The 20,506-nt window shown below is 45.3% G+C and overlaps 1 protein-coding gene across 3 annotated transcripts in view; it reads left to right on the plus strand.

Annotated features, from left to right (window-relative positions):
• The window catches only part of SERTM1 (serine rich and transmembrane domain containing 1), an 82,903-nt gene extending 63,801 nt beyond the window's left edge, over positions 1 to 19,102 (plus strand). For all 3 annotated transcript variants that reach the window (XM_066593404.1, XM_066593395.1, XM_066593410.1), the window contains exon 2: positions 18,476 to 19,102. In XM_066593404.1, the coding sequence (XP_066449501.1) occupies positions 18,599 to 18,931 (333 nt within the window). In that variant the 5' untranslated portion in view covers positions 18,476 to 18,598 and the 3' untranslated portion in view covers positions 18,932 to 19,102. The remainder of the gene's footprint in view (positions 1 to 18,475) is intronic.
• The last annotated feature ends 1,404 nt before the right edge of the window (positions 19,103 to 20,506 follow it).

The raw sequence follows: 20,506 nt of genomic DNA on the forward strand, positions 1-20,506 counted from the left end.
GTCTCATCTTTTCTTGCCCATACTATTAACAGTATCGCTAGTAAAAATGAAACAATTGAAAATAAATGTTATAAGGACTGTGTTTAAGCCCTAAAACTGAGAATGCCATGGTCATTCAAAGTCTATCTCAGCTTGGATATAGTCGATGCCTCACCAGGCAGATCAAGGGTCAGGGTGTGTGCATTCCCAATAAGTAGGCATCCCAAATGTGAGAATGCCATAAACAGGACAACAATTTTAACAATGTGCACAGTTTTTTGCCAAACCATTGATGTAATCCAGTGCTTCTTAACTCCCGTCCTCAGGTTCCCCAGCAGGTCATGATTTGAGAATGTCCAATAAAGTGAACAATTGTGGCAATTTCTAAGACACTGATCTATCAACTGTGCAATACTAAGAAAATCCTGAAAACATAATCTGCTGGGGGTACTCGAAGGCTAGAGTAGAAAAACATTTACTTAGACTAGCATTTCATACACTGGTCTAAGTAAGTTTTGCACTGGCATCCCTGCTACAAATATATTAAGAGATGCAAAAGTAAACTTGCAGCTGATGTAAGTTTCAGCTAGAATATGCGCTAGTTTCTGGCATAAATTCTAGTAAATGGGACAGGCAGCATTTGACCATGCCTTTAATTCTAGACCCTACCACTTTTAAGAAAAGTGCCAGTCCTGGTGTAAAAGTTCAAAATGTTGGAATTGTTGTAGAAACCATAATGAATATGCCCCATTGCGTCTCAAAAGCATAACCACTTCTGACACACTTATTTTAATTAATTCCACATTTTGATGAATTTGGTACAATTTGTCCTTTTTTCCCCCCATCTAGTAAAATGGTACTTGACAATAGTGATAACCCCTCCCCAATGTCAGTAGCATCATTAATAAGACAAGTAAACAACAGTGACTTGGTATATACTCAAACCAACTGGTAACAATCCTATTTCATAGTCACAGAACATTTGTATTCTCTCTGTGCTCCAATCTGTGTGTTTCGGCATCTGTTCCGCTATATTAAGGTGCTGTTGTGTGATCACAGTACGGTGATATTATTCACATGATGTAAAGAAGAAGCAGTGAGCCTGACTTCATATTGGGGTTTGCATTTTCATTCTTCTGTTCTGTTATAGGAACAAAAAAATAAAAATGACAGCAGTGATGGATCCGTCAGATGACGGACACCAATGTTGCCTGACAGACTACATTGACTATAATGGGTTCCGTTGAGTTTCCATCATAGTGTCTGTCATTTGCTTCCTGTGCTATTTACTACCACGTTCATGATGGAATCAATGATAGAGGCACAATGCAGATGTGCCAAGAACCAAAGCCCTTATGTCTAGTCTGCAGAGTATGTTGGTGGCTGTATGAAGTTATTTTCTGAGCATTGTGGAGCAGATTTAGGAATACCGCCTAACAGTTAGACAATGCAAACTTAGACTAGACAGTCTTAAAATGTGCCAGATCTATGACAGTGACTCATGCTGAATGATAAGTCTGGTGCATCTTTAGACACCTAAGGGTGGACGCACACTTGCGATATTTTCTCTCTTGCGCTGCGAGAGCACGAGAAAACTCTCACCTCGCAGCGCAAGAAAGAGGCCGGTATAGAATCGGCATATTGCAAGTGGTTTCAATGGGGCCAGCAACAGCAGCGCTATCCCCATTGAAAGCATAGGGAGAATGCCGCTGACTTCTACCACAGCTGTGGCAAAAGTCCGTGGCATTCTATTCCATTGCTTTCAATGGGGCTAGCGCTGCTGCCGATCCCATTGAAATCAATGCTTTCTGCCAAGCCCTGCACAATGATTATCAGTAGAGATGAGCGAGCACCAAAATGCTCGGGTGCTCGTTACTCGGGACGAAATTTTCGCGATGCTCAAGGGTTCGTTTCGAGTAACGAACCCCATTGAAGTCAATGGGCGACCCGAACATTTTTGTATATCGCCGATGCTCGCTAAGGTTTCCATTTGTGAAAATCTGGGCAATTCAAGAAAGTGATGGGAACGACACAGCAACGTATAGGGCAGGCGAGGGGCTACATGTTGGGCTGCATCTCAAGTTCCCAGGTCCCACTATTAAGCCACAATAGCGGCAAGAGTGCCCCCCCCCCCTCCCAACAACTTTTACTTCCGAAAAGCCCTCATTAGCAATGCATACCTTAGCTAAGCACCACACTACCTCCAACAAAGCACAATCACTGCCTGCATGACACTCCGCTGCCACTTCTCCTGGGTTACATGCTGCCCAACCCCCCCCCCCCCCGCACGACGCAGTGGCCACAGCGCACACCAAAGTGTCCCTGCGCAGCCTTCAGCTGCACTCATGCCACACGCTGGCCTCATAGCCACACCACCCTCATGTCTATTTATAAGTGCGTCTGCCATGAGGAGGAACCGCAGGCACACACTGCAGAGGGTTGGCACGGCTAGGCAGCGACCCTCTTTAAAAGGGGCGGGGCGATAGCCCATAATGCTGTACAGAAGCAATGAGAAATATAATCCTGTGCCACCGCCATCAGGAGCTGCCCACATGGGCATAGCAATGGGGAACCTATGTGCCACACACTATTCATTCTGTCAAGGTGTCTGCATGCCCCAGTCAGACCGCGTTTTTTTATAAATAGTCACAGGCAGGTACAACTCCGCAATGGGAATTCCGTGTGCACCCACAGCATGGGTGGCTCCCTGGAACCCACCGGCTGTACATAAATGTATCCCATTGCAGTGCCCATCACAACTGAGGTAACGTCCGATTAAATGCAGGTGGGCTTCGCCCCACACTGCATACCCCAACCTGACCGGGGTTTTTAATTCATAGACACAGGCAGGTACAACTCCCTATTGTGAAGTCCCTGTGGACCGACAGCATGGGTGGGTGCCAGGAAGCCACCGGCGGTACATAAATATATCCCATTGCATTGCCCATCACAGCTGAGGTAATGTCATGTTTAATGCAGGTGGGCTTCGGCCCACACTGCATGCCCCAGTCAGACTGGGGTTCTTAAGAAGTGGACACATGCAGTTACAACTCCGTGTGGACCGACAGCATGGGTGGCTCCCTGGAACCCACCGACGGTACATAAATATATCCCATTGCAGTGCCCAGCACAGCTGATGTAACGTCAGCTTTAATGCAGGTGGGCAAAAAATTAATTGGATTACACTGTAGGCGAGGGCCCCAAAAAATTGGTGTACTAACAGTACTAATGTACCTGAGAAAAATTGCCCATGCCCAACCAAGAGGGCAGGTGAAACCCATTAATCGCTTTGGTTAATGTGGCTTAATTTGTAACTAGGCCTGGAGGCAGCTCAGTTAAAATAAAAATTGGTTCAGGTGAAAGTTTCAACGCTTTAATGAGCATTGAAACGTATAAAAATTGTTTACAAAAATTATATGACTGAGCCTTGTGGGCCTAAGAAAAATTGCCCGTTCGGCGTGATTACGTCAGGTTTCAGGAGGAAGAGCAGGAGGAGGAGGATGAATATTATACACAGATTGATGAAGCTAAAAGGACCACGTTTTTGATGGTGATAGAGAACAATGCTTCCATCCGCGGGTGCAGCCTACATATTGTTTAGGTATCGCTGCTGTCCGCTGGTGGAGAAGAGAAGTCTGGGGAAATCCAGGCTTTGTTCATCTTGATGAGTGTAAGCCTGTCGACACTGTCGGTTGACAGGCGGGTACGCTTATCTGTGATGATTCCCCAAGCCGCACTAAACACCCTCTCGGACAAGACGCTAGCCGCAGGACAAGCAAGCACCTCCAGGGCATACAGCGCGAGTTCAGGCCACGTGTCCAGCTTCGACACCCAGTGGTTGTAGGGGGCAGAGGCGTCACGGAGGATGGTCGTGCGATCGGCTACGTACTCCCTCACCATCCTTTTACAGTGCTCCCGCCGACTCAGCCTTGACTGGGGAGCGGTGACACAGTCTTGCTGGGGAGCCAGAAAGCTGTCAAAGACCTTAGAGAGTGTTCCCCTGCCTGTGCTGTACATGCTGCCTGATCTCTGCGCCTCCCCTGCTACCTGGCCCTCGGAACTGCGCCTTCGGCCACTAGCGCTGTCGGACGGGAATTTTACCATCAGTTTGTCCGCCAGGGTCCTGTGGTATAGCATCACTCTCGAACCCCTTTCCTCTTCGGGTATGAGAGTGGAAAGGTTCTCCTTATACCGTGGGTCGAGCAGTGTGTACACCCAGTAATCCGTAGTGGCCAGAATGCGTGTAACGCGAGGGTCACGAGAAAGGCATCCTAACATGAAGTCAGCCATGTGTGTCAGGGTACCTGTACGCAACACATGGCTGTCCTCACTAGGAAGATCACTTTCAGGATCCTCCTCCTCCTCAGGCCATACACGCTGAAAGGATGACAGGCAAGCAGCACGGGTACCCTCAGCAGTGGGCCAAGCTGTCTTTTCCCCCTCCTCCTCATCCTCCTCATGCTCCTCCTCCTCAACGCACTGAGATATAGACAGGAGGGTGCTCTGACTATCCAGCGACATACTGTCTTCCCCTACCTCTGTTTCCGAGCGCAAAGCGTCTGCCTTTATGTTTTGCAGGGAACTTCTCAAGAGGCATAGCAGAGGAATGGTGACGATAATGATTGCAGCATCGCCGCTCACCATCTGGGTAGACTCCTCAAAGTTTCCAAGGACCTGTCAGATGTCTGCCAACCAGGCCCACTCTTCTGTAAAGAATTGAGGAGGCTGACTCCCACTGCGCCGCCCATGTTGGAGTTGGTATTCCACTATAGCTCTACGCTGCTCATAGAGCCTGGCCAACATGTGGAGTGTTGAGTTCCACCGTGTGGGCACGTCGCACAGCAGTCGGTGCACTGGCAGATTAAACCGATGTTGCAGGGTGTGCAGGGTGGCAGCGTCCGTGTGGGACTTGCGGAAATGTGCGCAGAGCCGGCGCTCTTTCCGAGCAGGTCTGACAAGCGTGGGTAGCTTTTCAGAAAGTGCTGAACCACCAAATTAAAGACGTGGGCCAGGCATGGCACGTGCGTGAGGCTGCCGAGCTGCAGAGCCGCCACCAGGTTACGGCCGTTGTCACACACGACCATGCCCGGTTGGAGGCTCAGCGGCGCAAGCCAGCGGTCGGTCTGCTCTGTCAGACCCTGCAGCAGTTCGTGGGCCATGTGCCTCTTCTCTCCTAAGCTGAGTAGTTTCAGCACGGCCTGCTGACGCTTGCCCACCGCTGTGCTGCCACGCCGCGCGACACCGACTGCTGGCGACGTGCTGCTGCTTGATTGCGAGACAGAGGTTGCGTAGGAGGAGGAGGAGGAGGAGGGTGGTTTAGTGGAGGAAGCATACACCGCCGCAGATACCACCACCGAGCTGGGGCCCGCAATTCTGGGGGTGGGTAGGACGTGAGCGGTCCCAGGCTCTGACTCGGTCCCAGCCTCCACTAAATTCACCCAATGTGCCGTCAGGGAGATATAGTGGCCCTGCCCGCCTGTGCTTGTCCACGTGTCCGTTGTTAAGTGGACCTTGCCAGTAACCGCGTTCGTGAGGGTGCGTACAATGTTGCGGGAGACGTGGTCGTGCAGGGCTGGGACAGCACATCGGGAAAAGTAGTGGCGACTGGGAACTGAGTAGCGCGGGGCCGCGGCCGCCATCATACCTTTGAAAGCCTCCGTTTCCACAACCCTATACGGCAGCATCTCCAGGCTGATAAATTTGGCTATGCGCACGTTTAACGCTTGAGCGTGCGGGTGCGTGGCGGCGTACTTGCGCTCCAACACTTGCGCTAGCGACGGCTGGACGGTGCGCTGAGAGACATTGGTGGATGGGGCCGAGGACAGCGGAGGTGCGGGTGTGGGTGCAGGCCAGGAGACGGTAGTGCCTGTGTCCTGAGAGGGGGGTTGGATCTCAGTGGCAGGTTGGGGCACAGGGGGAGAGGCAGCGGTGCAAACCGGAGGCGGTGAACGGCCTTCTTCCCGCCTTGTGGGGTGCTTGGCCATCATATGTCTGCGCATGCTGGTGGTGGTGAGGCTGGTGGTGGTGGCTCCCCGGCTGATCTTGGCGCGACAAAGGTTGCACACCACTGTTCGTCGGTCGTCTGCACTCTCAGTGAAAAACTGCCAGACCTTTGAGCACCTCGGCCTCTGCAGGGTGGCATGGCGTGAGGGGGCGCTTTGGGAAACAGTTGGTGGATTATTCGGTCTGGCCCTGCCTCTACCCCTGGCCACCGCACTGCCTCTTCCAACCTGCCCTGCTGCTGCACTTGCCTCCCCCTCTGAAGACCTGTCCTCAGTAGGCGTAGCAAACCAGGTGGGGTCAGTCACCTCATCGTCCTGCTGCTCTTCCTCTGAATCCTCTGTGCGCTCCTCCCTCGGACTTACTCCAATTACTACTACCTGAGTGATAGACAACTGTGTCTCATCGTCATCGTCCTCCTCACCCACTGAAAGCTCTTGAGACTGCTGCCGGAAGTCCCCAGCCTCATCCCCCGGGCCCCGGGAACTTTCCAAAGGTTGGGCATCGGTCACGACAAACTCCTCCGGGCGGAGAGGAACCATTGCTGGCCATTCTGGGCAGGGGCCCGGGAACAGTTCCTGGGAGTCTGCCTGCTCCTCAGAATGTGTCATTGTAATGGAGTGAGGAGGCTGGGAGGAAGGAGGAGCAGCAGCCAGAGGATTCAGAGTTGCAGCAGTGGACGGCGCAGAATTCTGGGTGGTCGATAGATTGCTGGATGCACTTTCTGCCATCCACGACAGGACCTGCTCACACTGCTCATTTTCTAATAAAGGTCTACCGCGTGGACCCATTAATTGTGAGATGAATGTGGGGACGCCAGAAACGTGCCTCTCTCCTAATCCCGCAGCAGTCGGCTGCGATACACCTGGTTCAGGAGCTCGGCCTGTGCCCACACCCTGACTTGGGCTTCCGCGTCCTCGCCCGTGTCCACGTCCTCTAGGCCTACCCCTACCCCTCAGCATGCTGTATTACCAGTAGTGCAGAAACAGAACGCTGTAATTAAATGTGCCGCTTATTGGCCTGTGGTTGGAGGCTGACTTCCCTTACGGAACGCACAGCAGAGCCAGGAAACAATTTTGCGCACGCCTGTAGTGAGACGTAGGTGCGTATGACTGAGCTAGTGGAATTCACAGCGCAGAAGCAGTCAAGTGGCCAAAGGCCAGTAGTAGGCCTTAAGTATTTTGCTTCTATTTTTTTTAAATGCTGAGCTGATACAGCAGACAGATACTGTAGGCAGCGTATAATATTATGTATACTGTTTCCCTCAGGCGGGATGACGGCGCTGATGTAACAGAGACAGCAGATCCAGGAAACAATTTTGCGCAAGCCTGCTGTAACGCTTAGCTGCGTATTAATTAGGACTACTACCCCCAGCAGATAGATACTGTAGGCAGCGTATAATATTATGTATACTGTTTCCCTCTGGCGGGATGACGGCGCTGATGTAACAGAGACAGCAGATCCAGGAAACAATTTTGCGTAAGCCTGCTGTAACGCTTAGCTGCGTATTAATTAGGACTACTACCCCCAGCAGACACACAGTAAACTGAAGACGGTCACAGGCAGCCCAAATATAGTATTTTTCCCCAATTTTTTGGAAAAAGCCCACTGCCTATATAGCCTGAATATCTCTTTCCCTGCCTCACCAGTACTGGCCCTATACTCTGTACAGTGACTGCAGACTGCGGACGCAATGCTCTGCACACCCGATATACAAAAAAAAAAATTGTGCAACACTGCTAAAAGCAGCCTCAACAGTACTGCACACGGTCAGATGTGGCCCTAAGAAGGACCGTTGGGGTTCTTGAAGCCTAAAATCACTCCTAACGCTCTCCCTATAGCAGCTCCGGCACCAGCAGCACTTTCCCTGATCTCTGTCAGAATGCATCTGTGGCGAGCCGCGGGAGGGGCCGATTTATATACTCGGGTGACACCTGATCTCCCCAGCCACTCACTGCAGGGGGGTGGTATAGGGCTTGAACGTCGCAGGGAGAAGTTGTAATGCCTTCCCTGTCTTTCTATTGGCCAGAAAAGCGCGCTAACGTCTCAGAGATGAAAGTGAAAGTAACTCGAACATCGCGTGGTACTCGCCTCTAGTAACGAGCATCTCGAACACGCTAATACTCGAACGAGTATCAAGCTCGGACGAGTACGTTCGCTCATCGCTAATTATCAGGGAAGGGCTTGAAATATAAGCCCTTCCCCGATAATCTGCCAAAAGTGTGTAAAAAATGTAAAAAATTATTACTCACCTCTCCTGCGCTCAGCCGCGTCCTCCTGCTGGCTCCCTGGCACTGCTTTTAAGCTCTTTCAGCAGTCCGCGATTTAAATATCCCCGCCTCCTGAAAGGGCTGTGCAGATTGGCTGAGGGCCCAGCCAATAGCAGCTACTGCTTAGCTATTGGCTGAGCGCTCAGCCAATCACACATAGCCCTTAGCTATTCATTCATGCCGATCCCATTGAAAGCAATGGAATAGAATGCCGCTGACATCTGCCACAGCTGTGACAGCTGTGGCAGAGGATTCCTTCATCCTCGCATCGCAGTGGAGAAAAAAACGCCAGTGGGTGTCCACCCTTAGTCTAACTTTTCACCACCTGTTAGTTGGCTTAGTTAAACAATTTTTAAATTCATGATGTTGCAGTTAATCCACTCCTCTTTACAGCAAGGCACAGTAGGGGAAAACGGGTTTAAAAGCGTATAACCACTTAAGGCTAATTTCACATGGGCGAGCGGAATATTGGGCCATGAAACTTGGACTGATATTGTGTTCTGGAATGTGTGATGTCCCCGTGATGCCATGTGTTTTCTGGCCCCATTGAAAGCAATGCACAGGGCATTCCAAAGATAGGACATGCCGTGAAAAAATCATATTAATGCGAGATTTGTGAGTCTTGCAACGCACAAATCTCACACAATTTTCTCAGCTGCGTGAAAGTGGCCTAATACTACGGGACATAAGTTTACATCCATTTTTTTGCTGTAGTGACCGTTTAAATGTATGTATTTTCTAAATGTACAAAATAGGTGATTCTAAGCTTTTTTGCAATATGTTATATTAGCCTGTATTGTATATTTTTCCTTGAAAATCCCTCATTTGTTATGCAGCTAGGTGAAGACGTTGATAAGGAGGTCCTTATTCAGCTAGCTGCACAGCAGTAGTAGAGGCTGCTCCAGCTGTGTCTGCACCATTCTCACTAGGTCTTCCAAGACCGGTCGCAAGCTATAATACCAGTGGGGGGGACAGAGTAGGGGGCAAGGTGTAAAAGTGTTAAAAATTAATAAAATAGAAAAAAAACATTTATTTAATACAGTGTTATAATGACAACAGCTGTGCCCGCAGCTGCAGCAGTGAGAACAGTGCAGACACAGCTGGAGCACGGTTTACTACTGCTATGCATCTAGGTCAGTGGTGGCGAACCTATGGCACGCGTGCCAGAGGCGGCACTCAGAGCCTTTCCAGCTGGCACTTGCCGCCGTCAGCCGCTCACCACATTAGTAAATACTGACAGGGGTGCCGCAGCTCCCCTGCTGGTATTCACTCAGCAGCGCTGCTAGAGGCGCTGATCCCGGCGCACACTGTGATGTCAGTGTGCAGCCGGGATCCTCCTCCCCCCCTTCTCTGACGTCTCCTACTTAATTCCGCGAGAGCAGGGGAGGGGAGAAGGTGTCCAGCAGCACATCACATTGTGCTCCTGGAATCAGTGGCAGCAACAGCACCAGGCAGAGGTGTGTGTGTGGGGGGGGGGGGGGGGGGGCGCTATTACTACAGGGGCCACTATGGGATGTCGCTATTACTACTGGGGGCCACTGTGGGATGTCACTATTACTACTGGGGACGCTGTGAGGTGACACTATTACTACTGGGGGCTGCTGTGGGGTGTTACTATTACTACTGGGCTGATGTGGGATGTCACTATTACTACTGAGGCCACTGTGGGATATCACTATAACTACTGGGGGGTCACTGTGGGATGTCATTACGACTGGGGCCAGGATGCGGTGTCACTATTACCGCTGGGGCTGCTGTGCGGGGTCACTATAACCACTAAAGCCGCTCTGGCGTGGGTCACTATTAGCACTGGGGCTGCTCTGGGGGGGGGGGGTCAATATCACTGCTGGGATATGTTTACACAAGGTCGAAATGCTACAGAATGTCCTCAGCGGAAATTTCCGCGGCAAATTCCACACCATTTCCACATCCAAAAGAAGTCAAAAGCTGCACGTTGTCTATTTTGAGACAGCCTTGTCCTTTTAAGAACGACGGGGGTGAAAATCATACGTCGTGATAAGCCCCGCCCCCTGACATGTTGGTACTTTACAATAAATAAGTGGGGTTTGGGTTGCAGTTTGGCCTCTCGGTCTCTAAAAGGTTCGCCATCACTGATCTAGGTGCATATAGATTTCCCTAGCAACGTTTTCACATAGCTGAATAGGAAAAGAGGCGGTTTTAAGGAAAAATGTACAGAATAAGTTAATAAAATATATTGCAAAAATGCTTAGAATCACCTATTCTGTACATTAATAAAAAAAATTAAAAAGACAGTTACACTTTAAGGTTTCCTCACTCTTTAAAGGGTGCTTGATTAATTAATCTGTCTAGCCTGCAGATGTTCTATATTGTCCTGTTTCCTGGTTTTGATCTATGACCCGCTCAGCTTCTTCTGTCCTCTCCATTTCTGACCTTTGCTTGTTTATTGACCATTCTTTTCTGCCCACTGCCTCTCCTGACCCTTAGCCTGATTTATCATTACTCAATTGCTCAAGAATTCTGCTTCTCTTGACCTTGGGTTTGTCCTACGACCAGGTCACTGTCTACTCCTCCAGTACCACATTACAATAACCCTAACCATTTTGTGTTGGCTACCACAAAACTGAGACTACTTCTGGGATAATGGCCTGGGGTTTCCTGCAGCAAGGACCTTATCTAGAGCCTTGTGTGGTACTGAGCGTTAAGGCAGCAGAAATGGAGTCCTAAGATCTTGCTCCCGAACTGAAGGTTGCAAGTTCAATCCCTGCAGGGTTCAGGTAGCCAGCTCAAGGTTGACTCATCCTTCCAAGCTCAGTAAAATGAGTACTCAGCTTGGTGGGGTGTAATAAATTATCTGAGAGTGCTGTGGAATAAATTGGAACTAAACAAGGTTTATTATGATTGGTTGGGTTACAGGGTGAAAACCAGAGGTTTCCAGGTGCTGTCCCAGAACTAGCCCTAATTCAGATCAGTTTTGTGACACAGCAGATTTGTCCTGGCAAATATAGCACTTTTTGCTATGCAAGAATATTTTAGGTATGACTACAGATTGTACTGACATCTACTGACCGGCATGAAAACTTCATGATGATCAATACACATTTTTGTGTATGACAAGCAGGCAAATCTTAAATAAATTTTAGCGAGCTTAAGAAGATAAATCTGTTGCTGTATATTTAGGATCATAGATAGATAGATATGATATGAGATAGATATGATATGAGATAGATAGATAGATAGATAGATAGATAGATAGATAGATATGAGATAGATAGATAGATAGATAGATAGATAGATAGATAGATAGATAGATAGATAGATAGATAGATAGATAGATAGATAGATATGAGATCGATAGATAGCTAGATAGATAGATAGATAGATAGATAGATAGATAGAGAGATACGAGATAGATAGATAGATAGATAAATAGATATGAGATAGATATGAGATCGATATGAGATAGATAGATAGCTAGATAGATAGATACGAGATAGATAGATAGATAGATAGATAGATAGATAGATACGAGATATGAGAGATTTATAAATATCAGATATAAGATAGATATTAGATTAGATAGATAGATTTTAGATGTGATAAAGTTCATACAGTGTGGACTTTCCAGTTGCTTACGTGGAATTTATATCAGAAAATCTGCATACGGATGAGCCCCACTGAATCAGGTTAATCTGCATGCAGATACAAGACATCTTCACATGAGAATCCAAATATGAGGCAACACTTCAAAGCTCCTTCATTCGCCTTTAATCATATGCAACGATTCAGCCAAGATCAACTGGGCCTTTATCAAGCATTGTGACAAACAGCTGTGCTATGTTTTATATACAAGTGTATTAAGTATAGAATTAATTTGTTGCATATTGAAATATGTATCAAGATTCTTAAATATAATTTCTTAATGAGTGCACCAGAATTACAGAATGCACAAAAATTTGTGCCCAACTTCAGCACAGCTGAATTGAGCCTGCTCGCTGTGGATTTTCAAGACGGAGGATGCCCTGATATAAAAAGGGGCAATTTTTTGCTATGTAATGAGTTGTGTTTGAGCTGTGCTGAGGAGCAGAACCAGTGCAGGACAGAGGAGAAAGAGAGGTTGCTGAGAAAAAGGTGCCTGGACGGCAGAGGATTAGAGCCTGAGCGAGAGATGGCCTGAGAGACCTGCTGTGCCGATTGCCTGGAGCGAAGATTGGACTGTAATAGGGACTGAGGACAGAGAGGCAGAGTCATCCTCCTAACCTCAAACAAGTTTAGGCTGGTAGCAGCAGCAATTCCTGCTCCACAGAATTGTAAGTTGGGCCGGCCTAAAAAAAAAAAGCTAAGCGTGTACAATAAGTAAAGGGTTAAACTATAGTTTTCAGCAGGCCTGCTGCAGAAGATAGGGCTTATATTAAGGACACTAAGCTGTTGCTAAGTTTCTGAGACTCCATTTGTGAAACTCATAAAAAATGGTGTTATTTAAAGGGACATTGTATATGGGAAGCAGCTTTTCTAAGAGCCTGTATTGGAGTGTTAACCCTTAAAGGGAAAGCTGTGTATTTTATCCCAAACTTGTGTTCCTCTGAGACAGTATCGTTCTTAGACAAGTGTAATTGTTATCGGTCACAAGAGATTACTGTTATCACAGATTGCTGACATAGGCTTGTTATGCCAATGTTTTAGCTAGTGATAGTTAGTGCTTAGGTCTTTAAGGTGAAAGTTCAATCCCATTTTCTTGTTTTAAATAAATATTGTAAACTCTGGTTACTCCATCTGCTGTATCATATCTTGAATCCTACATTGCAACACCACCACCCACGACATCTGCACTTAAGAACATAATGTATAAATTGTCACACTGATGGATGCTTTTAGGACGCTTGCCGAGACTTCCATACTTTTATTTGGGGCTCAGATACTTTTCTTTAGTATGATTTTACTGGGCTTACATATACCAAAATGTTCTGGCTGTTTGAGAATTCACTTTTGTAGTGAGCTGCAGAAACAAAAATAGTGTTCCTTTGGTGATCCTTAAGAGAAGGTGAGATTTTGTAGAATACTACTGCTTAATAAAAAATCACTAAAATGTAATTAAATATATTACTTTTTATAAACTAAATTATGCAATTCCACTTCTTTAGAGGGATTTCTGCAACATTAATGTTGGCATAATCTTAGTATATAAGATCGGTGGTGGGCATACCCCTGGCATCTCCACCCATCAGCTATTTGAAGAGGTGTGGCTTAATCCTGCCCTCACTGCCTCTTATTCATGACCGTGATGTCACATTTATCAATTACATGGCCTTTTTGCAGCTCAGTCACATTTAATGAATGGGATTTAGCTGAAATATCAGGCACTTTCATTTTTCCATATCTGGTGCTGTGCCTGTTATATGCAATAAAGAGCCTGCAGTGCTCATGAGTGCCAATGACCCTTCAATCAGCTGATTGTCAGGGGTGCTGGTAGTGGGATCCCCACCAATCTGATATTGATGACCTATCCTGAGGAGAGAAAAAAAATCTTATTATTTGTTAGCTGGTGTATCTAGAGTTGACTGCCCACATGAATGACTTTCTCACTGGAGACAGTTGACTCAGGCCTTGTTAATAATGAATTAAGAAAAATATTCCAGTGTGAGGAATAAAATTCAAGACTGCTTGGTTTAATAAAAACATAATTGATGGCAAACAGACTCCGGGTTTACATGCTTCTCCTACGCGTTTCAAACTAAACCATTCTTACTCATACCATGAGTAAGAATGGTTTAGTTCAAAACACATAGGAAAAGTATTTGAATCCGAGGTCTATGTGTTTTGAACTAAATGCTTCTTACTCATGGCATGAGTAAGAATGGTTTAGTTTGAAACGCGTAGAAGGAAGCATGTGAACTCTGGGTCTTATTGCCATCAATTGTGTTTTTATCAAACCTAATAAAGGCTTGTATTTTATTCTTCGCACTGGAATATCTTTCTTTGTTCATTCTCCTAAGGATAGGTTGCCAATATCTAAGTCCTGGATAACTTCTTTAATATACTGATAATCGGACCTAATTATCCCATATTCTGTCTCATTGGTCTCTCATAGAAAACTCCAAAAACTTCTTTGTAACAGAAAATCTGCCACTATCACTGTGTTTCATAATCAATTACAGAAATGTCCTAATTGCTTCAATCCGTCTTTTGCTTCAGAACTACTTTATATTGCAGTTCTGTGATGGGATCAAAGTGTCAGATTATCACATTTTGAGGATTATTAAATGTCAGATGAGAGATTTTAATGTAATAAAATAATGCAGCTGAACTCTTCATAGAGTTTCAAAACTTCTATCCAGGTCTCCATCTACTGTCTTTTTTACATCTAAGTTTTGCTGCATGAGCTGCACTTACTATCATGGCTCAGCAAACTGACACTCCAATTCCTATGAATATTTGTGTATTTGCTATATTTTATGCTAACCGTAAAGAGGGAGGTTAGAATTCAAAGCACATGCACAGAAAGCACACGGAGCCTTCGCGCTGAATACTTAATTTGTTCGAGTGACAACTGGTACAAAAGATGAGTTTGGCCTTTAGGCTGCATGAACATGCAATAAGCAATGAGATGGGACTGTCGGTAATGAGGAAATTCAGCAGTCAGTGCACTTAGAGACCTGCGGAGTGAACGACAAATATCTCTGGAATTGCTTCTGAGAATGTCAATGGATGCAAAACTGATACCAAAAATATACATTTCAAATAAAGTGTGAAGTAATCAAAAGCAACGTGGCATGCCAAGATCTAGCGTTTAATTGGGGAAAAAAAGGAATAATTATTGGAAAGATAGACGTACAGATTTTGCTGCAGATTTGTTTGTGGTGGATTTTTATGCCACCTGTGGATCCAGCCTTAAAATGTAGAAGTATAACCTAGTTTGTTAGATGAGTGAACTGAGTGCCAATTTGGGAGATAGTTGCAGGGGAGGGGCAGTGGATTGGACAGGCCCAGGAAGAGCCTGGTGCGGGCTGAGGACAGAGCGTGTTGACGCCAATATGCTGTGTCACCTCACGGTTAGGTGGGAACAGAAGAAGTCCATATAAGTAGAAGGTTTGGCTTGATGGGAGAGAGTGAGTGACCTTTGAGAGATGCTGCACCTGTGTGTTAATAGTTTGATAGGCTGGTCAACAGGAGAGTACTGGTGCCCGGAGGTCCAGAGATGTCAGAGGAGTTACCTGCCAAATGGGAATGGGTCAATGAGAGGGAAGCAATGTGGCTGCTTTGTCTAACCTGGAGTGCAGTGTATGCAGTGGACAGTGAGCTAGCAAATTAGTGATCTGGGAGTTGGTAGAGTGGTGACATGTCAGCGGTAGGCCGGTTGGTATTCCATGTGGCCTCAGCCTAAACAGTGACAGGTATATTATGAACTTGCATGGTTAGCTCTGTAAAGTCTTTTGGGCTATGTAAATAGTCTGGTATGGGAACTAATGCTGGGGAATGAGCAGTTCTATGCAGAGGCGTAACTTGAAGCTCCCAGGCCCCGATGCAAAACTTGTAACAGGGCCCCCAACTATAATGCTTTACTCATAGTACTGGGTTCTCTATATGGAGAAGAGAGGCCTTATGGGCCCCCTAAGGCTCCTGGGCCCGGGTGCAACCGCATACCCTGCATCCTCTATAGTTACGCCCCTGGTTCTATGATCAAACTTGGAGGAGACTATACTTGTACTTGCATTTCTAATCATGAGGAAAGACACAGTTTTTCTAATAATGCCTTGAATCATGAACTTTGTCAGGGATTTCATGTTAAAATTCGAAAGAAAGACTTCTGATCCTGAACCAAGGCATTGTCGAGCTCCATGACTTTATTTTGAGATATTGTGTAGGGTTGCCATAACATTTCCCTTGGTTCATTTTATCTAGCCGTACAAAAGACCTCTAGACATTCACTCTTCAGATTGATTCTGTTTTAGTTGCAGGATTTTGTGCTCTGTGAACTCTGTAAAGAAGCACAGATAAGAAATTTTAAAGGACAGTGTTGTAGGAATGATTAAAATCTTAAAACAGTTTTTACACCTTGTTTTTTGTATCCTTTCTTCGAACAGCTAGAAAAAAATTGGGAAATAATTCTGTTAAAGGAAATTAAAACTATATACTGTATACATTTTTCTTCCCTGTTTTATTTTGCAATTGCATATTTTTTTTTAATTTTCTTTATTGTCTGAGTGGCTGGAATTGCACTTGCCAGAGATTTGAGCCCACACATAAAAACAAAAAGTCAGAAATTGACCTATTGATTTCTATAGAAGAGAGTTGTGATCATGCTCTATGATATGTGTAGTAAAGCTGGGCGGGTAGGATGTTGGAAGAGCTGAGCTGCGTCTTGTCCATCGCCTGTTGTCAATGGTGGGATACTATGTTAGGTACTTCTGGCTTTCTAATACATTACCTTTAATTATTATCTTGCACTTTGATGATATAACTGATGACATCTCCCTCAATGTACACAGAACAAGCTGAAAAGTCAACTCTACAAAGCAGATTCTTTCAGCCTTCAGTCAGTGTGAAAACTGCAATATTTCAGGATCTTTTTTTAACTTATAGCCTCAAGGAAAATGCAAAACTTAATTATTTAGAAAATGCTGAAAATTACAACACATGTTTAACATAAAATATAAACATTAAGAGAGGACCTGTCATGGAATAAAGTCAGAGATGATCTGCAGCCACAGCCCTGCTGACTCTATACTATTTTTTTCCATATACATAGGGTTGGGACATCAACACAAAAATATTGATAGTTGATAGTATCGACTATCGCTGAACAAACTATCGATTATTGTAAAATATCGGTGTAATACTATCAATATTTTGATATATCGACTTTTTTAACTGCTGTATAAATAAAGCAAGTCTAGGGTTAATAAAGCAACAATCAACGAAAAAAATATAGTTTTCTCTTAAAACTTTAAACTGTTGAATTTATTATTAACTTCTAACTATTAATAACATGAAAATATATTAAAGTTACGAATGAAAATAAAAAAATTACAGATGAAACATAGAATTAACATTAGGTGTATGAAAAGAAGTTTTTTATCATTGCCCCAATAATTGTTATCCAATGAGCCAAGAAGTATTAATTTGCTCGCCTGCTCTCCCTTCAAAATGCTCCTTCGAGCAGACAGAATTTCACCAGCTTTTGAAAAAATTCTTTCTGCAGGAACTGAAGTAGCAACTACTGAAAGATATTATTATTAGAAAGATCGGGGGCCTGGTAACACGAACGCAGTGCCCCAACCACAATTGTAATTGCGTTAGATGGGTCTCCTAGCTTTTCTATGGGCACTGCGTTCGCGTTAGTCGCTGAACGCACGACATGTCATGTCTTCTTTTCTGGACGCGACCTTCATGCGTTCAGCGCAGCCCTCCATCTGCATGTGGAAATGCATTTAGAAAGCATTGCCCACAGCCATCGCGTTAGACGCAAGCGTTAAACGCATGTGGAGAAGGGGCCCGAAGACCCCACTTATTCTGAGAGTCGATTTGCTTGGAGCAAACCTTATTGGTGACAAAGAGTCACCTCACACTTTCCAAAAGTTTCTAGAACTTGTTTGTAAGTTCATTAGTGCCTCGAGCAAAACTACATCCTGTACAACACAAAGGAAAGGGCGGAATGTAAAGAAAGGAAATCTGGTCACCGGACCACAAGACACGTTACTTCTCTACAAAAATCAATATTACATCGCCTTAAACTATCGATGTTACCGATATCTTGGACATAACAATATCGATGGAAAGTATCGCCAAAACATTAGCAATATATCGATATTTCAATATTTCGTTTTCGATGTCCCAACCTTACATACACACCTCCCTTTACCCTGATGGACTCTTCTTAGGTCAAGCCTCTGGTGCTGTTAGTGTGTCAAGTGGCTGATCACCACCACTCATTGTCAACAGGTGACGTCGGACTGTCAATTGAGTCCAACATCATCCAATGCCAGTGAGACACTGGGACTGCTCACTTGACACATTGACAGTACTGGAAGTTAGACCATAGAAGTGTCCATCGGGGCAAAAAATAAATAAAGACAGGGATAGTCAGCAGAGTCACAGCTGCAGAGCTAAATAGCTCTTTAAACAGTAGGTAATTTTCTGATAATACATTTCCTTTAAGATGCTTATACAATTAGCAGTTTTTACTTTGCATTTTTGAAAGAATGTCTCAGAGAGCTGAAATGATTTTTTTTTTTACTTATCTATTTCAGACTGACCTTCTGCAGAACTCTGGATACATTCCAAAGGAAGGATATTACTAGTAGTCTTCCAAGATGTCATAAATTGATCGCATTATAGATCTTCAGAAAGGCCGCCACATTGCTCATGCCAAAATGTCAGGCCTTGGTCCTTCAGTTGCTTCACCAGAAGAAGTGGGGAATGGAACATTTTTGGAACTGTTCCCTACCTCTCTCTCAACGTCAGTGGATTCTTCATCGTCACCACCCAACCGTTTATCAAACGTTTATGTCTATGTCTCCATCTTTCTTAGTCTCTTGGCTTTCCTTCTCCTGCTGCTTATCATTGCTCTTCAGAGACTTAAAAATATCATCTCCTCTACATCGTCTTACCCAGAATATACAAGTGATGCGGGGAGCTCCTTCACTAATTTAGAAGTTTGTAGCATATCTTCCCAGAGGTCTTCTTTTTCTAACCTTTCCTCGTAGGAAGAGATAAAAGAGAATGACTAAAGACAGGAAACCTGGAAGTATTGCATGTGATTTACACCTTTGAAAACGAGTAGACATCCCATATTCTGTTTGAAATCATGCTGCTTTTTAACTGAATTTTGCTTTTGTCATTTATCCGTTTCATCTGCTTTGTGCCCAATTTCAGTCTACTTGAATGTTTCTCTTGTTAAATAAACTCATAAAGCAAATGTAGTCCCTCTAATCAGGACACTCACTGAGATCAAAGCCGCTTATATTATAGAGCGCTTAAGCTAAACACAAACTTGAGTTTTATACAGATACAGTACGTACAATGAGCCGCACAAGTTTGTTTCTTCACGATGATGTTTAATAGAGATGAGCGAACGCGTTCGTCCGAGCTTGATATTCGTGCGAATATTAGGGTGTTCGGGATGTTCGTTATTCGTGACGAACACCATGCGGTGTTCTGGTTACTTTCACTTCCTTCCCTGAGACGTTAGCGCGCTTTTCTGGCCAATTGAAAGACAGGGAAGGCATTACAACTTCCCCCTGCAACGTTTAAGCCCTATACCACCCCCCTGCTGTGAGTGGCTGGCGAGATCAGGTGTTCGCCTAATATAAAAGTCGGCCCCTCCCGCGGCTCGCCTCAGATGCGGTGTGAGTTAGATGAGGGACAGTGCTGTTTATACCGGAGCTGCTGTAGGGAAAGAATTGGTAGTTAGTGTAGGCTTCAAGACCCCCCAAAGGTCCTTATTAGGGCCACTGATAGCTGTGTGTTGGCTGCTGTTAGCAGTGGGATTTTTTTTTTTTTCTCAAAATCGCCTCTGCAGACCGTTGCACCTGGCATTAGGGACAGAAGTGCTGCATAGGCAGGGAGAGTGTTAGGAGTGAGTGTAGCCTTCAAGAACCTCAACGGTCCTTTCTAGGGCCATATTTATCCGTGTGCAGTACTGTCCAGGCTGCTGTTGGCTGTGCTGCATTTTTTTTGGGCTTCTCAAAATCGCCTCTGCAGAGCATTGCACCCTCCATTGATACTGCAGGGAAAGAATTGTATAGGCAGGGCCACAACACAGTTATTATTCATAGAATATACGCAGTGCTGCCTGTTGGTGGGAAAAAACTGAAAACAAATCTATTTGTCCAGCCTGTGTCCGTCCTTACGCCTGTGTAGACGTGTGAGCTGCGTGAAAAACATTGCTAAATCATACGCAGCCAGCTACGCTTTACTGCTGGGTTCGCCATTTGCTTTCCTTAATTGGGAAAAAAAAATACCTGCTCTCCAAGAGTTATAATAACTCTGCTACCCTCACGTTCTGTGACACATAAGCAGGGACACAGCGCAGTTATTAAACTTCGCAGGTTCATTGAATATACGCAGTGCTGCCTGTTGGTGGGAAAAAACTGAAAACAAATCTATTTGTCCAGCCTGTGTCCGTCCTTACGCCTGTGTAGACGTGTGAGCTGCGTGAAAAACATTGCTAAATCATACGCAGCCAGCTACGCTTTACTGCTGGGTTCGCCATTTGCTTTCCTTAATTGGGAAAAAAAAATACCTGCTCTCCAAGAGTTATAATAACTCTGCTACCCTCA

Source organism: Eleutherodactylus coqui, chromosome 1 (assembly GCF_035609145.1).
Source record: "Eleutherodactylus coqui strain aEleCoq1 chromosome 1, aEleCoq1.hap1, whole genome shotgun sequence".
Taxonomy (NCBI): domain Eukaryota; kingdom Metazoa; phylum Chordata; class Amphibia; order Anura; family Eleutherodactylidae; genus Eleutherodactylus; species Eleutherodactylus coqui.